Source organism: Propithecus coquereli, unplaced genomic scaffold (genome assembly GCF_000956105.1).
Source record: "Propithecus coquereli isolate 6110/MARCELLA unplaced genomic scaffold, Pcoq_1.0 Scaffold119, whole genome shotgun sequence".
NCBI lineage: Eukaryota > Metazoa > Chordata > Mammalia > Primates > Indriidae > Propithecus > Propithecus coquereli.
This window is the reverse complement of record NW_012135969.1, coordinates 1,376,052-1,397,560: the sequence shown is the minus strand read 5'-3', so window position 1 is coordinate 1,397,560 and position 21,509 is coordinate 1,376,052. Positions and strand designations below refer to the sequence as shown.

Genomic DNA, 21,509 nt, shown 5'->3' with positions numbered 1-21,509 from the left:
CCCTCACATTTGATCATTAATTATTTTCACAGACATTTCTTAAGTACTTAAGAGTATTTCAGGCACTGTTCTAGGGCCTGGGAATTCAACAATGAACAGATAATATCCCTGCCCTCATAAAGTTTATATTCTAGTAAGGAACACAAGCAATAAATAAGTAAAAAGTTAAACATATACTAAAATTATAGGTAGTGTCAAGTGCTATGAAGGAAAATAAAATAGATAAAGGGATAAATGGAGATAGTAGTTGTTTCAGATAGAGTAGGTAGGAAAGGCCCCTCCAGGGAGCCTTATTAAGTGATGAGATCTGATATACCTTTTAAGAAATCTCTGTCTGCTGGTTGTCTAGATAATAAATTGTAGGGCATCAAGAATGAAAGCAGAATACAGGTGAAAGATGATGGTGGCTTAGACTAGAGTGGTAATGGCAGAGACCATGTGAAGTGGTCATATTTGAACTATATTTTGAAGGAGAGTAAAAGGACTTGGTGATGGGCTAAATGTGGGTGTAAGCAAGAGAGAAGATTCAGGAATGAATCCCCAGTTTTTGGTGAGCAAATGGGCGAATGATGATTTGAGGAAAAGAGAAATATCACAGATAGTTCCTAGGATTTGGTTATAGAGTCAATGTAAGTGCCATTTATTGACACGGGGAAAGTTTTGTGGTGGGGTACAGAATTTAGTAGTTCTGATTTGGTCACATTAGGTTTGTCTATGAAACATCCTAGTGTAAATGTTGAGCAGACAGAGATGTAAGATGGGAACTCAGGGGAGATAACTAAGCTGGAAACAAAGTTAGGCATCATTCACATATAGATGGGACTAAATAAACTGTTTTAGGGAAGAAGAGTGGCTGAAGAAGAGAAAAGATTGGAGACTTGAGCCCTGGATAGGTTGGGAAATGAGAGAGGAGCCAGCATAAAAGGCTAGGTAAGAGTGACAAGTGTGCTAAGAGGGAAATGAGGGGGACATACTATGGAAGCAAACTACAGAAAGTGACGCCCTCAAAAAAAAAGTACAGAAAGGCATGATCAGCTTTGTCAAACACTGCTGAGAGGTTCAAGAAGATCAGAACTAAAACTTGATTATTGGATTTGGCAAGGTGAAGATTACTGATAACCTTCACGAGAACCATTTCAGTGAAGTGTTGTGGGTGAAGCCTGATTGGAACAAATGGAGGAGAGAATGGGAAGAGAGTAGTTAGAAATAGCAAGTGGAGAAGATTCATCTGTGAAGTTTTGCTAAAAATGGGAACAGAGATATAGGGTAGTAGCTGGAGGGAGGAATATGGGGTTTATGTCTATGTGATCTGAGAAGAAATTGATGCCGGAAAAAGAATGGGTACTTGCGGGAGGAAAGTCTGTAAGTAAATAAGAAAGGATGGAATCTAGTATATGAATCATCACAAAGCCCTATCACCTTTCCCCAATATAATTTCCAAGCAGATCATCAAGGTACCAAGCTTCCTACTATTAGAAGCATCCCTTTCAGCTAAGACATTTCCAGAAGAACTACATTTAAAGTGTGGTCATTTTATTCAGAGGGGTAGTAAGCCATGTTTTTCTATGGCATTCTTTAAATCCTTATACATTTTTCTTACACAATTGTACTTTGGCATCATGTCTTGGTTTACACTGAGAAAAATTACAACAGAAGAGTTATATAGCACTCCATTTTCTTTTTATTTTAGAAGTGTTATTTAGAAGAATATTGACCATGAAATCACTCCTAAAGTACACTTTACAAAGCCCTATAAAAAATTACCTTAGTCTCAATATTAGGAAAAGTTGTGTCCCTCCTATGCAACTGATTTGTTTTGATTTGTGGATACTAATACTTGATCGTGTTTTCCTCTTTGGCCATTCAGAAGTTCAGAATAAATTGGTGGACATCATAGTTTATCCCAAGAGTTAGGGAAAATTGAAGGTCTGTCTGTCTGTCTCTCTCTCTCCATCTGTTTTAGGAAATTACCAAGCTGCTGCCTTTCCATAGGATTTTTTTGGATCGACTAGAAGAGAATGAAGCCATAGACCAGGACCTGCAGGCTTACATCCTGCACCGGATACACAGCAGTTCAGAGATCCAGAATAACATCTCACTAAATGGCAAAATGGACAATACTACATTTGGCAAACTCAGTTCTCATCTCAAGACCCTCAGTCAAGGGTCCTATCTATACCTGAAACTCACATTTGACCTCATAGAAAAAGGCTATCTAGTGTTAAAGAGCTCTAGCTACAAAGTAGTTCCTGTTTCGCTCTCAGAGGTTTATTTACTCCAGTGCAATATGAAGTTCCCAACCCAGTCTTCCTTTGACCGGGTAATGCCTCTCCTGAATGTGGCAGTGGCCTCTCTGCACCCACTGACTGATGAGCATATCTTCCAGGCCATCAATGCTGGTAGCATTGAAGGCACACTAGAATGGGAGGATTTTCAGCAGAGAATGGAGAACCTATCCATGTTCCTAATCAAACGCAGAGACATGACTCGTATGTTTGTACATCCTTCTTTCCGAGAATGGCTTATCTGGAGAGAAGAAGGAGAGAAAACCAAATTTCTGTGTGATCCCAGGTAAGACAAAGATCTATGATAAGCAATTCTGAACCTATTTTGTATTTATTGTGTGGAGCATGGGTATTGAAATTAGTGAGACGTGTTCTTCATTGAACATTTCACATAGAGGAGACATCTCTGTTTTTTCTCAAGGCAAGGCTATAGTAAGGTTAACTAATTCATTTTCTCACAATGTTATTTAAGATTTAGTTATCTGCATAGATATTTAGAATGCTACCCTCCATTCCTATGTTTTCCTAAATAATTTTCACTGACCCCAGTAGAGATCAAAGGCTATAATTAATTTAGCCATTTAACAGACTGCCTCAGTATTCTTCAAATATGAAAAAAGAATTGATATATTGTTCATCTCTTTTGACTTAGAGCAGAATCATTTAAAAGCCTTGTCATCATTAAAGTCACCAATGGCTAACCCCAGTAAAGTCCAGCCAGTGCTAAGATTGATAGTGGAAAATAGCATCTTAAACCTCATAGCTGAAAAAGATTTAAAGCAATCAGCTAGTCTATCCACTCTGCCTTTAGATAAATAAGGTGGCATTATCACCATTTTTCTATAAAGGCATTAAGATACTGAATCAACTTGCACAAAGTCATGAAGTTAATAGTGGGAGAAGAAAGGGGGGACTAGGATAGGGATGGCGAATACATGGTATAAACCACCAATTCCCCATGCCACACACATGGCAGACATCACTGATTTACCCCCAGCACTCTTTCAATGAGCTTGACCCTGACTTGAGAGTCTTTCTTAACTCGACAAACCAGACTAGATATGAAACTATTTCCCATTCTATTGGATAGAACCTAGTTCTCTGGCATCCTAGTGGGGTATGCTTCCTACTCTTCCACACTAACCTTTTAAAAGAATTATACCTTTAATAAAGTGGATGTTTTCAAATGCCAGGTATATTACTGATTTCCTGGAAACAACACACCAACGACATAGTTGGCAGATGCAGAGCTTATTTTGGCTCAAAAAGAAGATAGGCCAGATTTGACTATGCCTCACACTGTGACTCATCAGAGAAACTAAAACTCTCTGATGGTGCTGGGGTTTTATTACCTGTGTGACCATGTCCTGCACCAAGCCTTATTAGAGACCACTGTGCTTGCAGGCGTGCTGCTCAGCCTGCTTCATGCCAATTCATCAGAAACTTAGTTCCAGATTATGGTGAAGATAATAAACCAAGCAGTAGATTTTGTGGTATTTTCCCTGAGAGGGAAACTTTTTAAACAAACATGGTGTTTGTTTAAACAGCAAAATGGAAGGAGCATAAACTTTTGAGTCAGATTACCTGCATATAAATCCTTCCTCTTCTAGCAACTGTGACCTTTGAAAAAAATTATATAATGTTTCTGAAACTTAGTTTTCTTCTCTACATACGAACAATAATAATGCCTTCTTCCTAGAGTTGGTGAGAATTAAGTGAGATCATATAGAGTACATAGTACAAAGAATGTGTTCAGGGCGTGTTCTTTTTCCTCCCCTCCCTTTGCACTAATAGACTCTTTAGGTATACCTTAACTAAATCCTGTGGCTAATTGGATAGCAGCTGTCCAATTACCTGCTATTAGCAATTTGAGCACCAGATTTAAAAGAGAAACAAAAAAAAATATAGTCTGAGTCTTTTCTATGAATTGTACCACATTCCCGAAAGGATTTTACTATAAATCCTACTAGTATTGCTGCTGATGCTTATATATAAAGTTGTCAATGATATGTTTAAGAAAAAGAGACTAATCTGGAATTGCCTAATAAAACACTTTAAGATCAGTAACCAGAGAAACTTTGCTAGCTGGTCTGGGACCTCAGATCCTGGGACATCTCAGAGGATTGAAAACTAAGGTCCAAGGTAGCCAGACTACCACTGAATTAACAGTATCCCTACAACAGATAAATTCTCAGTGGCCCTCAAAGAAGAAAATATGTCTTTTATACAGCTATATCATGGCTATACAGGCTTACCTTCTTGACATTGTTTATTAACTAGGAGCCCCAAAACAACAGGCTGACTCACTGGGACAAGAAGAACAAACGCTTCTAACTTCAAATGCTGTAGAGTCTGTTCCCTGGTGATTGAATAACACAGCTGCTAAGAAATCGTCATATTTCACTTAATGACAGAGAACAAAATTATAAACAACATGACAGGTTATCAAAAAAGCTTCCTTAGATTTCATTTCAGTTGGAATTCAGCCTTCTCCCCAGCACTGGCTGGCACCAGCCTTGTTACTAAAGTATTGAAGTATTGATCCCAGAGCTTGAGTCTCCCTGGGTCAATGAGATGGAAATTCACTAAGAATTTAATGCTATTGGCAAAGTCCAAGCTGGCCTTTCAAAGAAACTGGCTGCAGTTGCTTTCCATTTCAGGCAAGTCTGATCAGCAAGACTCTCACCAGGCAGGGTTTGTCCTTGTGGCCTTCAGCCTCTACTTCTTGCACACTGTTTCCCCTTCTGTTCTCCACTTTCTCTCCAACTTCTGTCTAGACCTCTGATGTATTTCAGTAGACCAGGGGAGACCAACTCAATGCCTCTGAAATCACACCAGGTAAACCAGCGCCTGACATGTAAAGCTCTGTGGTACAAGGAGAGCTCCCAGAAGCAACACAACATTATTATCTCTTCTAGTCCATTTTTCTGGGCTTTCAACACTCAGTTGTTCACCCTGAACTTGTTGACCTTATTAGGTAATTAGATGATAATATTCTACTGATGCCGAAAAATAGATCTTCTTCAAAAATAGGCCACCCAAGGAGGTAGCTTCTGCCTGAGCTGAAAAGAGTCAGTAATCTGAGGATGGTGCTGGAAAAGGGAAATAGCAGAGCCAGAGGTCAGTGCCACAGATGAGGTTGAGTTTTATTTTAAGTATCAGACTGCCTGTTGTCCCAGAATCTGGGCAGAGAATTGCCATATCAGAGACAATGACCTAATATCGCATAGGCATGTGTTTATCATAGGAAGAAATGAGTTATAATGTCTTTTCTTGGGTTGGTGACAGGGTGGGGTGGGTGTGTGTGTGTGTGTGTGTGTGTGTTCATCAAACTCTAAGCAAAGTATCACTGAAGAATCTTTTATGATACCAAAACATCTAAGATTTTGGATTTGCATTCTAGATAAAAGTATGCCCCTTGAAGCACTCACAGACCTTAGACCACACCAGCCTATTCTACTTTCTATTTTCCACTGTTCATCACCATCATCCTTCATACCCTGCACTTAATCTGTCCTGTGTTTTATTCCTTTGGACACTGAGATATCAGATTAACTCACTAATCCAATAAACTAATCCCTGCTATCATGCTAATAGTAGGGAGATGGAAAACCCATTTGAGGCAACTTGTACATTTTCAATAAAGCATTTGAGAGAAGTAGTCACCAGCCCTTGTTATTATCCAAACTATTAATGACTTTGATAGTTGAAATTTAAGGCTGGTAGACTAGACAATTGGGGGCCACCAGCCCTGTGGTACTGTCCGATTACTGCTTAGTATTTCTACATAGGTTTAAGCTAGCTCTGAATAAATCTCCATTCTTTTCTGCTTCCTTTCCTCATTATCTCGATTTTCATGATACCTAGTTTACCCTTCCATAGGAATAGCTCTCAGATTAACATTTTGATTTATAAGTATATATGTGTAAGATTTTGACATGGAGATTAGAAGATTTAGCTGCCTTATTTTTAAATGTTTGAATAAAACACAGGAACCTGGTCGTGAACTTTATATAATGAGTATTGAGCTGATACAACCTAATATTGTGGCTTCCTAATATGGAAGCCTAATTTTGTTTGACCCGATTTTCTCAAACTAAGAGTAGAAAATCATATGGTGAGTAGAAAGGGGAAAAGGCTATACAAATCCTATCTATACCTATAGGGATAGTTGAGTACTTGTGTCTTTATGATCAGAGTTGATTGCTTATAATAAATGGTTTGTTGAGATTTTTTTCCTAATTTATTTGACTATGTTAATGAATTATACATTGGAAACCTGATGCTCCAAAATCCATGCCACAGAACAAGGTGTCAGGAAAGAAGCAGTTTGTCTAAGGAAAAAGTAGAGAGCATCCTCCCCAAAATGAAAATTAGCTATTCCAGGGGCCTGTACAACCTGACTTCTTGTAGAATACATGGGTCTGAAATGACCACAAAATGATGAGTTACAGTTTGTGGTCATTTTGGTTTTTTAATCCAAACATGAGCCTCCAGGAAGGACGACATTTAACCTTACCCTCACTGAAGCACAAACTCAAAGTCAGTGCTCCTGATAGCCATTGCAGTCTCCCACAACAAACCCTTAAGTTGGAGGATGGGTTCTGCTTTCTAAAGGCATTAGGAGAGAATTCAGCAAAGTGATGACACATAGGAAGAAAAAAGAGGCTCTTGGAACTGAACCAGCCCTTAGGAGGTTTGGAAGAGCAAAGAGAAGGGAAGTGTACCAAACAAACATTTTTACTAACACTTGACTATTAGTGGATGACCTTACCTCCCTGGAAATATTATCTCTTTTCAGGGTCTAGATCTGCTTCACTTGTAATTCTTGTCTATCTACCTCTAAGGAGTCATCAGTCCTCTGATGTCATGATTTAGATGTGTGATTTCCAGGGAGAGAGTTCATTGACTGTAGTATTATTGGGGATTTACCTAACTTGCCAATGAATATTTTTTTCCTTATTATCCAAACCAGTTTCTAACCCTTTATTGGCATCAAGAATAAATTTGAGGCTCAAATATGATATATTACTCTAATGATCCATGGTCATGGTTTTGTGATATGATGTAAAAGAGGAATGAAATTTCCTGTAGTGAAATCTAATGTATATTTTGGAGTATGTCCAGTTTACCAATGCATGAATGTCCTTCAACTTTACAAATTTGTTTTCTCTCAACATAAATCATGGGATCTATACCTATTAGTCAAATAGACAAACTGGTCCCATCTTTAAAACTGTCAGACCATCCAGAAGGTGGGCTGCAACAATATTGTTTTTCTTTTCCAAATCCAAAATGAAGTTTAGAAAAAGCTGGTAATCAGAATTCTTCCCAAACCCAGTTAAAACTGAGAACTACTTGTTTTTACTGTCATAAAAACTCACAAGAAGGCTGGGCACAGTGACTCACACCTGTAATCCAAGCACTTGGGGAGGCCAACGCAGGGGAGGATTCCTTGAGACCAGGCTGAGCAACATGCAAAACCCCATCTCTGCAAAAAGATACAAAAAAACTTAGCCAAGCATGGTGATGTACACCTGTAGTCCCAGCTACTTGGGAGGCTGAGGCAGGAGGATCGCTTGAGCCCAGGTGTCTGAGGTTGCAGTGAGCTAGACTGATACCACGGCACTCTAGCCTGGACAACAGAGTCAAAACCTGTCTCAAAAAAAAAAAAAAAATACTACAACAGGCCGGGCACAGTGGCTCACGCCTGTAATCCTAGCACTCTGGGAGGCCGAGGCGGGCGGATTGTTTGAGCTCAGGAGTTCGAAACCAGCCTGAGCAAGAGCGAGACCCCGTCTCTACTAAAAATAGAAAGAAATTAATCAGACAACTAAAAATATATAGAAAAAAATTAGCCGGGCATGGTGGCGCATGCCTGTAGTCCCAGCTACTCGGGAGGCTGAGGCAGAAGGATTGCCTGAGCCCAGGAGTTTGAGGTTGCTGTGAGCTAGGCTGATGCCACGGCACTCACTCTAACCCGGGCAAAAGAGTGAGACTCTGTCTCAAAAAAAAAAAAAAGAAAATACTACAACAACGAAAAACTTATGAGAAGTTTGCTAAGTCAATATACATAGAAATAATAATGATAAGATGAAGAGAAAGCATCATTTTATAACTTGTCAAGCATAAATGCTTAAAGGCCTTTATTCATTCATAAAACATTTACAGAAGAGCCAACTAAGGAAAACACAGAGGAGAGTTGTATTCTTCCATATTGTTTGATTCTGCTACAAGAAGGTAATACTGCTTTTTATGTTTAAATATACTTCTATCGCATTTTTTAAGATTAGTGTGTTCAGTATAGCAAATACTGGTTAAAATAACTTCATCTAAAAATCTAAAATGAGGAGGAAGTGGGGCAGGTGACTAAGGGAAATTTTTGGTACTAAAAGCATAGGAAATAGAGGCTAATTTGTCCTCTTAATGAGTCTCTGAGGCAACACTGGTTGAATCAAAAAATAAGAATCCCACAGGTTTTCTTAGGTTCTCAAACCAAGATTAACAGCATAGCAATCAGGAGTTATCGCCGGCTTAGTGGCATGTGACAGCACATATTCTTTTTTGTAAGTAGAGCAATTCACTCTAGAGATATCTCCAGAGACTTTCAAAAGCAGATCTCTACATTTAGTAATATCAACACTAATAGCCTTCTATCCTCTCAACCATAAGAACCCACAGCTGTGAGACATGTATTTACTATGGCCATCAGCATATCCAGTTGGTTCTACCACCCAAATTTTACTTGTAAGTATCCATTTATTTCCATCTCTACTGACCACATCCTGGGCTCTCATGTGGGTTACTTTAGCCTCCTGATTGGTCTCCCTCTTGCCCTCTCCAATCTATGCTCCATCAGCAGCCAGAGTGATTTTTTAAAAACACAAATCAGACCATGTTACCTCCTCCTGAAAATCCTTCATTGGCTTGTTATGGTTAGATTAAAATCAAAGCCAGATTTTTCAAAGCCCTATATTTATGGAGGTAGCTTCTGCCTGCCTATCTGAATTAAGCTTATTCACTCTCCCTCTTACTCACAATTTCCTCCCAGCTCCTAAAACTTGCACTTTCCCACCTCCGGGCCTTTGCACTTAATCCCCTCCATCTGGAGCTCACTTGCCCTGGCTCATCACACAGCAAGATCTCTCACTCCTCCTCCAGATCTCAGCTGAAAGGCCACCTCCTCAGAGAGACTTGTGCTTGTCACCTTATCTAAGTAAGTCCCTCCTGGCTTTTATCTTAATCATAACAACCTCTTTATTTCCTTGTTAACACTTATTGCAATTTATTATTAAATTTTGTGTAAATGCTTATTGTCGACTTTCCCCTCTAGAATATGAGAGAGCTCGGTGAGGACAAGTACTTTTTCTATCTTGCTCACCTTTGTTTTCCTAATGATTAGTAGAGTGTCTGGCACATAGTTAGCACACAGTAAATATTTTCTTTAATAACAAATTAATGAGTGAACAAAGGAATTATAAATGGTACTGATTTTAAACTTGCAACTTAAAATGGTTGAGAAACTCTTTTCACAACTCAACAGATAGTGTCTTTTGTTCACTTTGTTACCTCCATGCTGCAGGAGTAAGTGAAGACGTGTATTTCAGCAAATGTTCAATGAACATTTATTAAGCAATATATTTAAGACTCTGTGTTAAGCACTGCTTGGGATACAAATATAAGTAAGATAGATCTGTCTGCCAGGACTTACAGGTTAGTGGTTTTAACAAACGCATTTATAACTAGCTATAATTCAAGGCAGAGTACTGGGCTGGAGGTATAAACAAAGAGTTGAGGGGCATGGAGGAGGGAGAGAGAAGTGATTAATCTTCATGTACTTCCTGTTGGTATTTCAAACAACTGCAACAATTCAGTGAAGTCATAGCTCTTCTGTTTGATGAAGCTCTGCCAACTGCCTAAAGGCTTCATTGTCAGGGCAGAGAAGAGATGTCCATTTTCCTAGACCGATGATACATTAACAAAACAGAAAGGCAGAAGTGAAGCAGAGTGAGAGAAAGCAGTGAATTCCTATCTCCATTCTATGTTTACAAAGAAATAATGCTATTCCACCCATTTGTACAAAGGGCATACTTATAGTTTACTTTTATCAGGCTCTTACATTTCCATATTGAGTATGTAACAGTAGTAGCACAAGGTAACTATAAATACATTTTGGACTCAGATTCCATGAGAAAGCCATGAAAAGAATATGCCAAAGCAGTTACTAACTGATAAGCTAAAGATGGAAGAAAGAATATTTGCAAAGACATGTGGATATCATTTGCTGAGAGTGGATAGCAGCAGGCAGACTGTAAGGTACCAACCACCGAAGTTCAACTATAGGCAGAATTTGTAACATAAGAGGTGAAAAAGATCAAGACTGCAGACTGTTCTCGATATTTGAGTCATATTCACACTCTTTTCATAGGTTAACAGTGACAACAGAAATACCTGTGAATTCAAGGTCAAATCGCATAGTGAATTGGAAAGTACATGTGGAAGTCCTTGCATTACTCTTTCTCGTACCCATCTGCTTGGCTTTATTCATTCCTAAAACATTTATTGAGCTTCTCTTCTACACCAATGGCTGTGTTAACCACTAGAGAAACTTAGGTGAATAAGACACCCCCTAACATGAAAGCCTTTACACTGTAAAGGGAAGTCAGACATATAGCAACCAACAATAGTGCTAAAGTACAAAATACCATAGGAATGTAGACAAAAAGGAAATACTTGGCAGAAGAGGTGACATTCAAATTCAGCCTTGAAGGATGGGTTGAATTCCATTAAATGGGAGAGCACTGTAGGCAGAGAAGCAAAGGTAATGGCAGGAGCAAAATCAAGGAGGAGAGTGAAAGTAGGAAGCGCCTTTGGGGAATGTGAGCAGTTAGGGTAGAATAAGACACATGATCAGAAAGAGAGAATGATGGAAGGTGTCACTAGGAAAAAAGCCTTACATGCCGTGTTTAAGGCTTTACGATTTAGGCTGTAGATAACAAGGAGACTCTCTGACTTGTTGAGGAGGGGAAAATAATGATTAGATAACTCTGATGTGAAAGATAACTGACAAGTAGTGTATGGGAGATGAGTTGATGAAGAGGAGTGACTGTAGGTTGGGATACTAGTTATGAGGTTTATAGCAATAGTCTAGATGAAAAGTGCTAAGACCTATAATGTGAGAATAGAGAGCAAGATATATGTGGGAGAGACGTTTTGGAGATACTCAAAAGCACTTGGTCTTTTTTTGTGTATGGAAGGTAAGGACAAAGGGATCAAAAATGACTTCAGAATTTATCTTGAATTATGGATCATAGTGACGCTATAATCCACATAGAATTTTCTGAATGGAGGAGAGGTTCTAGCATGAGCAAAGGCAGGTGGAGGAACAGGCTTATGGGGAGTCCAATTTTGGACATGTTCATAATGAATTGCTTCTAAGGAAGGATGCACAGAATATATGTGGGAATGTGACACTAGAAAACAGACAAAGAGAAGGCTCAAGGCTAGAGGTTATGAAGTTGTGAGTTTTCAGCAAATACCTTACAGTAGAAGCCATAGGATCAAACAAGATCACCCAAGTTAAGAATATAAAACAGAAAGTTTAGAAGCACGAAAACAGAGTAGTTAAATGCTAGAAGAAGATGATGAGCCAAATATAATTTAAAAGGGTAGAGTAGAAGGAGAAACAAGAGAAACCAAGGTCATGGAAGTCAAAGGAGAAGGCATGTTGCAAGGAGGGGACGCTTGCCAGTACCTTCTACTGCAAAAATGTAAAGGTTCAGAGGCCATTTGTGGCTTTTGCTACAATACTCTGAGTAGAATGATTGATAACAGAAGTCAAGTTTCTGTAAGTTAAAAACTAAATGGGAAATGAAAAAGTGACAACCACTGACACAGACTGTGTTTACTTCCCCAAATTTTAGCACCGAAGGAAGGAAAAGACTTGACCATGTTTGTAGACATTGGGGAATGGGCAAATAAAGAGGTAGAGATAGAGAGGCAAAGGATGCAGAGGTGTAGAAACCTGGCTGTCAGAAGGGCAACTTAAAGTCCCTTCCTGCCCAGAGATGTAAAATGGTATAGCTAACCAGAACAAACCTTTCTGAACTTTTAGGAATCCATATCTTTTCAGTTCCCACACTAGTATTTCTACTAGGGCTTAGGAGCTACAGAAAATACTAAGAGCCTGACTAGGAGATGCCTTTGTCCTTTTGCAACTGGCAGAAAGTGAGGTAAAACAAGGGGGTCCTTGGCAAAAGCACTACTCCATGTGCTAAACAATGATTACCTGATGGCATTATTTGAATTTCTCGGAGGAACTGGTCTTATTTAAAATATCACTTTGTCAGATCATCCTGTGAGTGCAAATGTAAAGACCCCTAGTAGCATAAGAGAAACATCCATTCAAAGCAGCTTCCTTCTTTCACCTTCAGTTCATGGTGGGCTCTGGCAGGGAATCTGTTGATGATACCACAGTTAGAATCCTTTCAATTAACTGTATTGCGAATTTTAAAAAATGATTTCATAGTGTCTGGGAATAAGTGGCAGTTGTTAGGAACAGGGAGCCTTTTAGACTGGATGGCTAGTGGGGATAGAAAATGACTTATTACTGTCACAGTGCACAGGGACTCCTCCTCCTCTTCTTAGGGAGCCTACTCAGCTATCTTGTGGTAAGGTATAATAATTTCAGCTTGTTTCCAAATATCTAATTTATGAGAATAATGTTTTAGTTTTTGCTTTTTTTCACTGACATTAGATAATTACTTCCTTAGTCTTCCTTCCTACTCTTTCTTCATCCTTCTATCCATCCCTCTGTTATCAGCCCCTCAAAAACTGATTTTTTTTTGTTTTTACTTAAGTTAATGCTGACTACTGAAACAAACCCTGAAACTTCAGTCGTATATCACAGTAGAAATTTATTTTTCACTCACACGAAGTCCAAAGACACCATGTGGTTTGGAAGAGGTCTGCTCTGTACAGTCTTTTAGGGACCCAGACTAATATGGAGACTCTGCCATCTTTAATAAACACTGCTTCCAAGGGTGTCTGTCTGCTGTCATCAGCTGGCAGATGGGGGAAGATGTATAATATAAAGACATTCCACAGCAGCACATATTATTTCTGCCCAAATTATAAGATACAAAAGATAGGCTTTAGATTATAAGCAATTCCTTGCCTGCCAGCTGGTTGTAACTTTACCACTTTGTCACATCTGAGTATCACACAGAATGTCAAAGCACCTAAGTGTTGTTCCTCTTAAACACTAAAGTGTTGTATATCAAGTTTGCCTTCACAAGTGTTAATGAAATCTATGTGACTACACGTTAGAGATTATGACTAGAACGATGAGAAAACATCCATGCTAGAAATATTCAAGTTTAGTTGTTAGCATGTTTCAGTACTACAAATAGAAACTTTAAGACTGATTATCTCCCTGGGGTGCCAAGTGAAAAATCTATTAAAAAAAACAAACATAATGTCTTTGTATATTTTGCGTAAAACTGTTATCCAGTTTACCAACTGTTAAATGGCGGGTGGGAGGAGTGATTCTTGCTTTACAAAAGGATTACTCTAAAAGACTCCGTAGCTCTGACCTCTTGAGGTACAGGAAACAGGATCATCAAGTGACAGTAGCTCCTTACTGCCTTGTAACCCATAGTTGTCCAAGGGTGAGTATCATTTGTCTCCAGTAATTCATATCAAAGGGCCACTGGTTGATCGCTGCAAATGAGAGTGGAAGTAGGATCTGCTCTCTACTATTCCGGATATCACTTTCTCTGTCTTTTGTCAAAGCATATATTAATATATCCAGGAGAGGGGAGAGGGAAAGATCCTCAACTCTGACCTGTGATTGGTTCTCTCCTAAAATATCTAAAATCAAATATACTTTGAATGTAAGACTTACTGTCCTCCCTCTGAAGACCTCTGGTCTACATGAGAAATTTATACTCTTCCTGTTAGCTTATCTGATTTCTTAGGGACAGATGACTCTGTCCTTATCCTTCCCCGGCCCCGCCACCTGAAGTCATACTTCCAAGTTTTCCTGCATTAACTAATACTGAAATAGTAATTTCCTGCATTAACTAATACTGAAATAGTAATTTTCCTCTGATCTGGGGATTTCTCTTCTGGCTGCAAAGGGGTAGAGTATGGATAGGTAAGGATCAAGGTTCAGGATAGGGTATCACAATTCACCCTGCTACACACATTAAAGATTAAAGTTCTATTTGACACACATCCCCTTCTATATTTAAAGTCATTTAGAGTTATTGTCACTCCTTTAGTATGACATTGTGCTAGTTACTATGGAGGGTACAGAAGAAATATAAAATATACTTCACTTAATATGTCTCACTTAATTCTTACCAGAGTTCTGAGAGATAGGTATTACTATCCTTATCTTACAGAGAGGTTAAATAGCTTGTCCTAGGTTATAAAGCTTGTAAGTGGCAGAACTATGATTTCAACTTAGGTCCGTTTCACTTTCAGAGATGAAGAGGCAGCACTGTGAAGGCAGACAGGGAAATTTACAGGGTAACTGAATCACAAGGTGATCTCATTATACAAGCTGTGTAGAAATAATTCTTCTGTCCTTACCACTCCCCCACCAAGGTCTTTATAACCACATCTGAACATCTGAACCCATATTAAAGGTGATTTTTATTGCCATTATCTTTAATTATAGAAGGAAATCATGGTGTGTTCAGTCATGCCTAAAATCATGTCATACTTATACTAGGGCTAGCTCTACCTTATTTCTTACCTACTGTCTCCCAAAGTGCCATCAAAATATGTGAGAATTACTGGTTGCCTATTTTAATTATGTTAAGAATTCAGAGTTTATGCTATACTATTGAATATATTATTCTCTGTAGTGGTAGATTTTTTTCACATAGATGTGCTCAGAAACAAAAACCAAGTAGCTGATCTTGTCAATACGGGTAATGGAACTAGGTTTCAGTAGAACTAGGTTTCAAAAGAACTTGGCTTCTGATCTGAACTGCTACTTCCACGCCATGTGAGCTAGGATCTGTCCCTCAATCTTGCTGAGTCTCAGTCAATTGTCCACCTTAATATTAGGAGTAATATTTACTGGTATGCCTACAGTATAGTGTTTTTGTGAGAATCTAAAAATTGTTAAAGTATTTTGAAAACCATAAAACAGCATGCAGTTGTAAGATATTATTACTTATTCATTCATTCATATCTCATAGGAGATATGTACTCCTATTACCTAGGCATATATATGTGAAAAGGCCTGGCTTTTGTCCTCAATAGAGTCTAGTGGCAAGACTGACGTGAAAACAGAGGGTCCTGCAGTGGGTGCCATAATGGAGATGTGTACCAGGTACCACAGTAACCTAAGAAAAGAACCCCTGAATCTATGAGGGGGCACCAGGAAAGACCTCACAGTGGAGATGGTGTGAACTAAGACTTGAAGAATGAGAAATAGTTTTCCTGATGAACTAAACAGGAAAGAGAATTCCAGAAAGAGGGAAAACATGTTTGAAACGCTACAAATAATTTTCTCCATCTGGAATGGAAAGTACAAGGTGAGGAGGTAAAGACAAATAGACAAGGGAAAAAGTCTAGAATGCCTTTGAATACCACGCTAAGGAGTTTAAATTATGTATAAGAAGAAATATAAAGCCTGAAGAATTTTGATGAGGTTTCTGCAGTGTGGATTATTAACGGGCAGTGGAGAACAGAATGGAGAGAATGAGACTCTTGCAATTATTCAGGTAAGAAAGTATAGAGAAGGAAAAAAAAATTATTAGGTTTTATGCCTGAGGGACTGGCAATATTTTAAAAATAAAGAAGTCTTGGGCCGGGTGCGGTGGCTCACACCTGTAATCCTAGCACTCTGGGAGGCCGAGGCAGGCGGATTGTTTGAGCTCAGGAGTTCGAAACCAGCCTGAGCAAGAGCGAGACCCCGTCTCTACTAAAAATAGAAAGAAATTAATTGGACAACTAAAAATATATAGAAAAAATTAGCCGGGCATGGTGGCGCATGCCTGTAGTCCCAGCTACTCAGGAGGCTGAGGCAGAAGGATCGCTTGAGCCTAAGAGTTTGAGGTTGCTGTGAGCTAGGCTGACGCCACGGCACTCACTCTAGCCCGGGCAAAAAGAGTGAGACTCTGTCTCAAAAAAAAAAAAAAAAAAAGAAGTCTTAAGTAGGTTTAGTTTTTAAGGAAAGCACCAACTTCAAAAAGTGAGTTTCATTGATAGTGATGGAGGTAGAGAGATCCAGCAGGCAGAGAAGCAAAACTAAATCTCAGTGCTCAAGATATCACCGTGAGAGTCAGTGTGTAATGTAAATTGCTGCTTCTCTTTGTGTCCTACACACCACAAGCTTTGAATCCAATGGATTGATCAGAACCGTTCTTTTATGAGTAATGTAGCATGATTGCATTTAAAAAGAAACGAACTATAGTTGTCACCTTCCTCTTATCCTTGACCTTTATTGCTTGCTGTTTCTGCTCAGTGCCTGATCAACAACAAAAGCAAGCGCTATCATCTCTAGCTAGCTGAAATGAAGACTAGAAAAATGTAAACATCTTACCAGGATTTCTTAATTATGATAGTAAAATGAAAACACGAGGGCAAAGTCAATTCTGTATGTAACTGAAAATTCATTTCCTTGTCAGGCACAGCTTTTTACCTTAATCCTAATAGGCATGGATTCTCATTAATGGCCTAAAGCACAGGTAGACCTGGATCAGAGGGCTATATTCAGGAGTTCTAGTCACTATTATTGTACAGCCATGGATGAGTCATTTAAGGTAGTAGTTCTTACACCAGGGAGGCTACAATCATTTCACTGTTAATAGCTGGATAGAATTTTGAGACTTTGAGAATAAGGCACTTAATAAATGCTTCTCATTATTGTCTAACTTCCCTATGCTCTATTATAATAGCCTCTCAACCAAACTGAGCTTTCATGGGATAAATAAAAGTTCAGTGGCAATTTCCAGATTGCCACAGTTGTATGAAACAACCCTGGGCTCAGACCTTCAGATGATACTGATGATTCCATGCAGGCTACGCTTGTCTGAGACATCCTCCCAATTAAATAACTTCTTTTCTATTACGGGTACGTTTATCCAGTCAAACAAGGTGACCTGGTATCCACTACAATTTAGAAATTCTGTGAAGCCAAAGGTTAGAATTTCTTTTTAAAATCTTATTGGAATGAAATCTCTGTGAGATGATTCCTATGTAAAATGGGAGCTATCCCACCCCCTATTCTCCAGGTTCTTTACTGAAGCTTTAAAAAAAAAAAAAAATCAAAGAAGAAATAAAAAATGTTGTTTGTTTTTCAGACTTCTCTGTGAGGTATCTTCAGATTAAACTTGGCTGAGTAGTTAGTATTGAATATGAGAGAAAATCATCCAGTAGACATTTGGACCTCCTTTAAGGAAAGCATCACCAGCAAAAATTCACTTGCTGCTTTTCCTTGTGTTTGATTAATTCATTAGACTTGAAACTGAAATATTGGTTACATTTCCATTTTATATGGCACACCAAAGGAAAAGAGTAGAAGAGTTGTGTTACCAGTGGCATTAAGAAGTCTGCTGACTACTCACCTGGTAAGCAGTAGAGAGACAGTTCTGAGTATCCTCAATTCTTACAGGCTATTGTATCCTTTCTTTAATGTCAAATTTTCTCTTCTAAAAAATTTTTACTGAGCATTTTTATATGCAAGCGGCTGTGTTAGTATGGAGAATATAAATAATTCTGGTTTCTTTTTATAAGCATAAATAGAAATACATACAACCCTGTATATCTATATATCACATATACATACACAGACCTATATACATAGACACTTAAAGAAGTATATCATTAGGATGCTTTGAGTGGAAAGAAACAAAATTCCAACTTAAGTGGATTAAACAATAAAGAAATGTATTACTTTATATAACAAGAAGTGCAAAATTAGGGCAGCTAATAGGGTTCAAGCTCTATTTTTCTGCAGTTCTTTTAGCCTAGCCCTCCTGTTGGCTTTGTCCTCGGGCCAGCTAACCACATGATTTATGAAAGGGCCAAGGCAGTTCTGGGCATCGTGGCCAGATAGGACAACATCCAGAGGCAGAAAAAAGAGCTTTCTCTTTCATGGACAGGTTGGGGATCTGTTAGCACAGAGATATAGGGGAATGAATGCCATCAGGAAACTCAGTGTGATGGAGGAGAGAGCATGTGACAGTATAAATACAGTACTAGAGGTAGACACCGTCTATACTGGTGCCACCAAAAAGAAAGTACTCCACTCTCTCCAGCTGGAGGGAAAGGGTAGAGGCTTGGTACAGGCTTGGGGAAGAGGTTGTTAATCCAGCTTAGGACATGTTGAGTTTGAGGTACTATGAGACCTCCAAATGGGGAAATCCAATAGACAGTTGGATATATACTGGTCTAAAGCTGAGATGAAAAGTCTAGATAGAGGAAAAAGATATAGAATATAGGTGGTGGTAAAGGCTTTGAAGATAGATGAGCTAATCTAGAGAGAGGACAGACTAGGACCAAAAATGAGATCCTGAGGAACATTGACATTTAAGCATGGGTGAAATAAGAGTTGCTGGCAGAGACAGAAAATGAAAATCTTTTAATGTCGTCTGTGTGTGGGATGGGTATAAGCCAACTTGAAATGACATTTTGTGATATTCATACATGTGATTTGGGTAAAGAGCTGCCTAAAAACTTTTTTTTTTTAAGAGGTGGGATCTCACTCTGTCATGCAGGCTGGAGTGCAGTGACGTGATCATAGCTCACTGCAGCTTCTAACTCCTGGGCTTAAGCGATCATCCCACCTCAGCCTCTCAAGTAGCTGGGACTACTGCCACACACCACTATACCTGGCTAATTTGTTTTATTTTTTTGTAGAAACGGGGTCTCACTGCGTTGCTCAGACTGGTCTCAAACTCCTGGCCTCAAGCAGTCCTCCTGCCTTGGTCTCCCAAAGTGCTGGGATTACAGGCATGCACCATGGCTCCTGGCTCTAGGAAACTTTTAATACCCATTATTTGTCCAATAGCAGGTCCCCAAGAAACTGGTTGAATGAGAGTTTTGTTTAAAGTTGGCTAGATGTGAACACTCCCCCACCCAAAGCAGAATTAGGGCATTAAAATTTCTAAAATGAATCTCTCTTTCTTTGCAGGAGTGGTCACACATTACTTGCCTTCTGGTTTTCCCGCCAAGAGGGAAAACTAAACCGACAGCAGACTATTGAACTGGGACATCACATCCTCAAAGCACACATTTTTAAGGTAATTAGGGAAGATGGAGCCTTTTTTTCCATCTCTAGCAGACTTTCCTTAACACCATGTGTATGAAACTACTGTTATTTCAGAGTAGTCTCTGCTCTCTGAAATTATTTTGCTACAGAGTTGGTCCATCTCCTAAAATGTATGACCTGTTCTTTCCTAGACCTTTAGAAAGAGAACTTCATTAGCCATCTCCCAATTTAGTGGATTGATAGGCTTTCCAGGAAATGTATGCATATAATCATTTAGGTAAGGAGCATAATATACACATATATATGTGTGCTCCATATATCACCTGCTATCTCCTGAGGACAGTCATGTTGTAGTAATTAGTTGCATGTTTTCACAGTGTCTTAAAAAATCACTCAGAGCAGTTATTCTTTCAATTTTTCTGTAATTGTTTTAGTGAAGGCTTTAATATTCCTATTGCTGTGATTTTCAAACTATTTATCTGGAACCAACAATAACCTTCCTTGGAGCTACTTCCCCTAATTTCTCCTCAAATTGTAATCCCAGTTTTTCTCTCAGTACTTTTAAAACTTTTAAGAACTTTAAAGCATCAGCTTCCCTCTCTCAGCAATCATAAGGCTGAAGTAGGGGACCAGAAGGAGGGCATGTAATTAATCTGTGCATGTATGCATTCGTTCATTTATTTTAGCATGTACTGAGGCATTGGTATTGTACTAGATATTGGGGATACAAAAACAAAAAAGATATTATTTCTAATCTCAAAAAATTTATAGTCCAGATAGCAGTTTGGGGTTAACACCTGAAATTAGAGGAGGAAATTTGTTGTTCTCATTTTTCTAGCCCATTGTTTGTGATTGTTTCTGATAGTTCCAATCCCTATAATCTCTTCAGAGTTCTTTTCCTGCCTCAAAATTGAGAGATACAGGTATCTTAAACAGTTTTCTCTAGGTCAGACTTCCATCAAGGAATACTGTTAAAGATAAAACAATTCTCTTCAGAGAGAAAGAAGGCATTAAGGGGGCAACTCCAAGAACCTAGCCCTAGGAAATTCTTCCCCATATATATGCACACAGCCAGCAAAGCCTGTTCATCAGATGTACAGAAGTGAAACTCACAGTGACAAGTCCTTTATTTGAGTCATATTTGTCTTGTGTAACAAAACACTGTACCAAAAATGACCTTAGTGGGAGCAGAGTGGAGCTAAAATAACAGACAAGGTATCTCATTCTGGTTACAGGCAAACCAAAAAGTATCTACTACTTCCATAAATTCTTCAAGATCGTTATCCTTCAGTTATATAGTAACTGAAGGATAGTTAGCAACTTAAGTACTAATCTTTTAACATCACCATCTGCCTAGGATCAGATGCAAAGACGAAGACTTCGATGTCTGCCTTTGCTGCACCATAAAATAAACACCACATTCACAGAGGAAGAACATGAAACTTCATTTGACCAAGTGGGACTTTATCCCATACATGAAGACCTACATTTAAGCCATGCACTCTTGTCTTAGCACAGGTTTATCTTATGCAGATAACTTAGTTGCCTGAGATAAGACTGGCTCCATATGGGATCCAGGCCATAAATACTCTGTTGTACAGATTATGGTGATGACCTGACTGCAGGCTTAAGAATGAAGACCTGGACTCTGGTTTTCTTGGTGCAGCAGTTTACAGGGTCCTTTAAATGCAGAGTGCTTGCTCTGATAGGCTTTGGCTTCTCCCAGACTGCTGGAATCCTCAGTCCCCATCAGCTGAGGGTCATAAAAAGGCAAAGACAGACTATATGATTATAACCAGTTCCATTTAGAACTTCTGATCAGCAGGGACATACACTCCAATTTATACTTCTTTCCAATTAATTTTAAATTTCCCTTGTTTTATCTTTGTTCATGAAAAATTGCATATTAGATATCATTAATCACTTTTAAAATGTTAATAAAATTGAGGATCTGTAACTCTGGATATTTGGCGGCCTATGGAGCCCTTTTT

General features: G+C 38.8%; 1 protein-coding gene across 1 annotated transcript in view; it reads left to right on the top strand.

Annotated features, from left to right (window-relative positions):
• The window catches only part of TANC2 (tetratricopeptide repeat, ankyrin repeat and coiled-coil containing 2), a 203,718-nt gene that overhangs the window by 138,751 nt on the left and 43,458 nt on the right, over window positions 1-21,509 (top strand). The window contains exons 7-8 of the mRNA XM_012659605.1: window positions 1,964-2,571; window positions 19,441-19,549. Of these exons, the coding sequence (XP_012515059.1) occupies window positions 1,964-2,571; window positions 19,441-19,549 (717 nt within the window). The remainder of the gene's footprint in view (window positions 1-1,963; window positions 2,572-19,440; window positions 19,550-21,509) is intronic.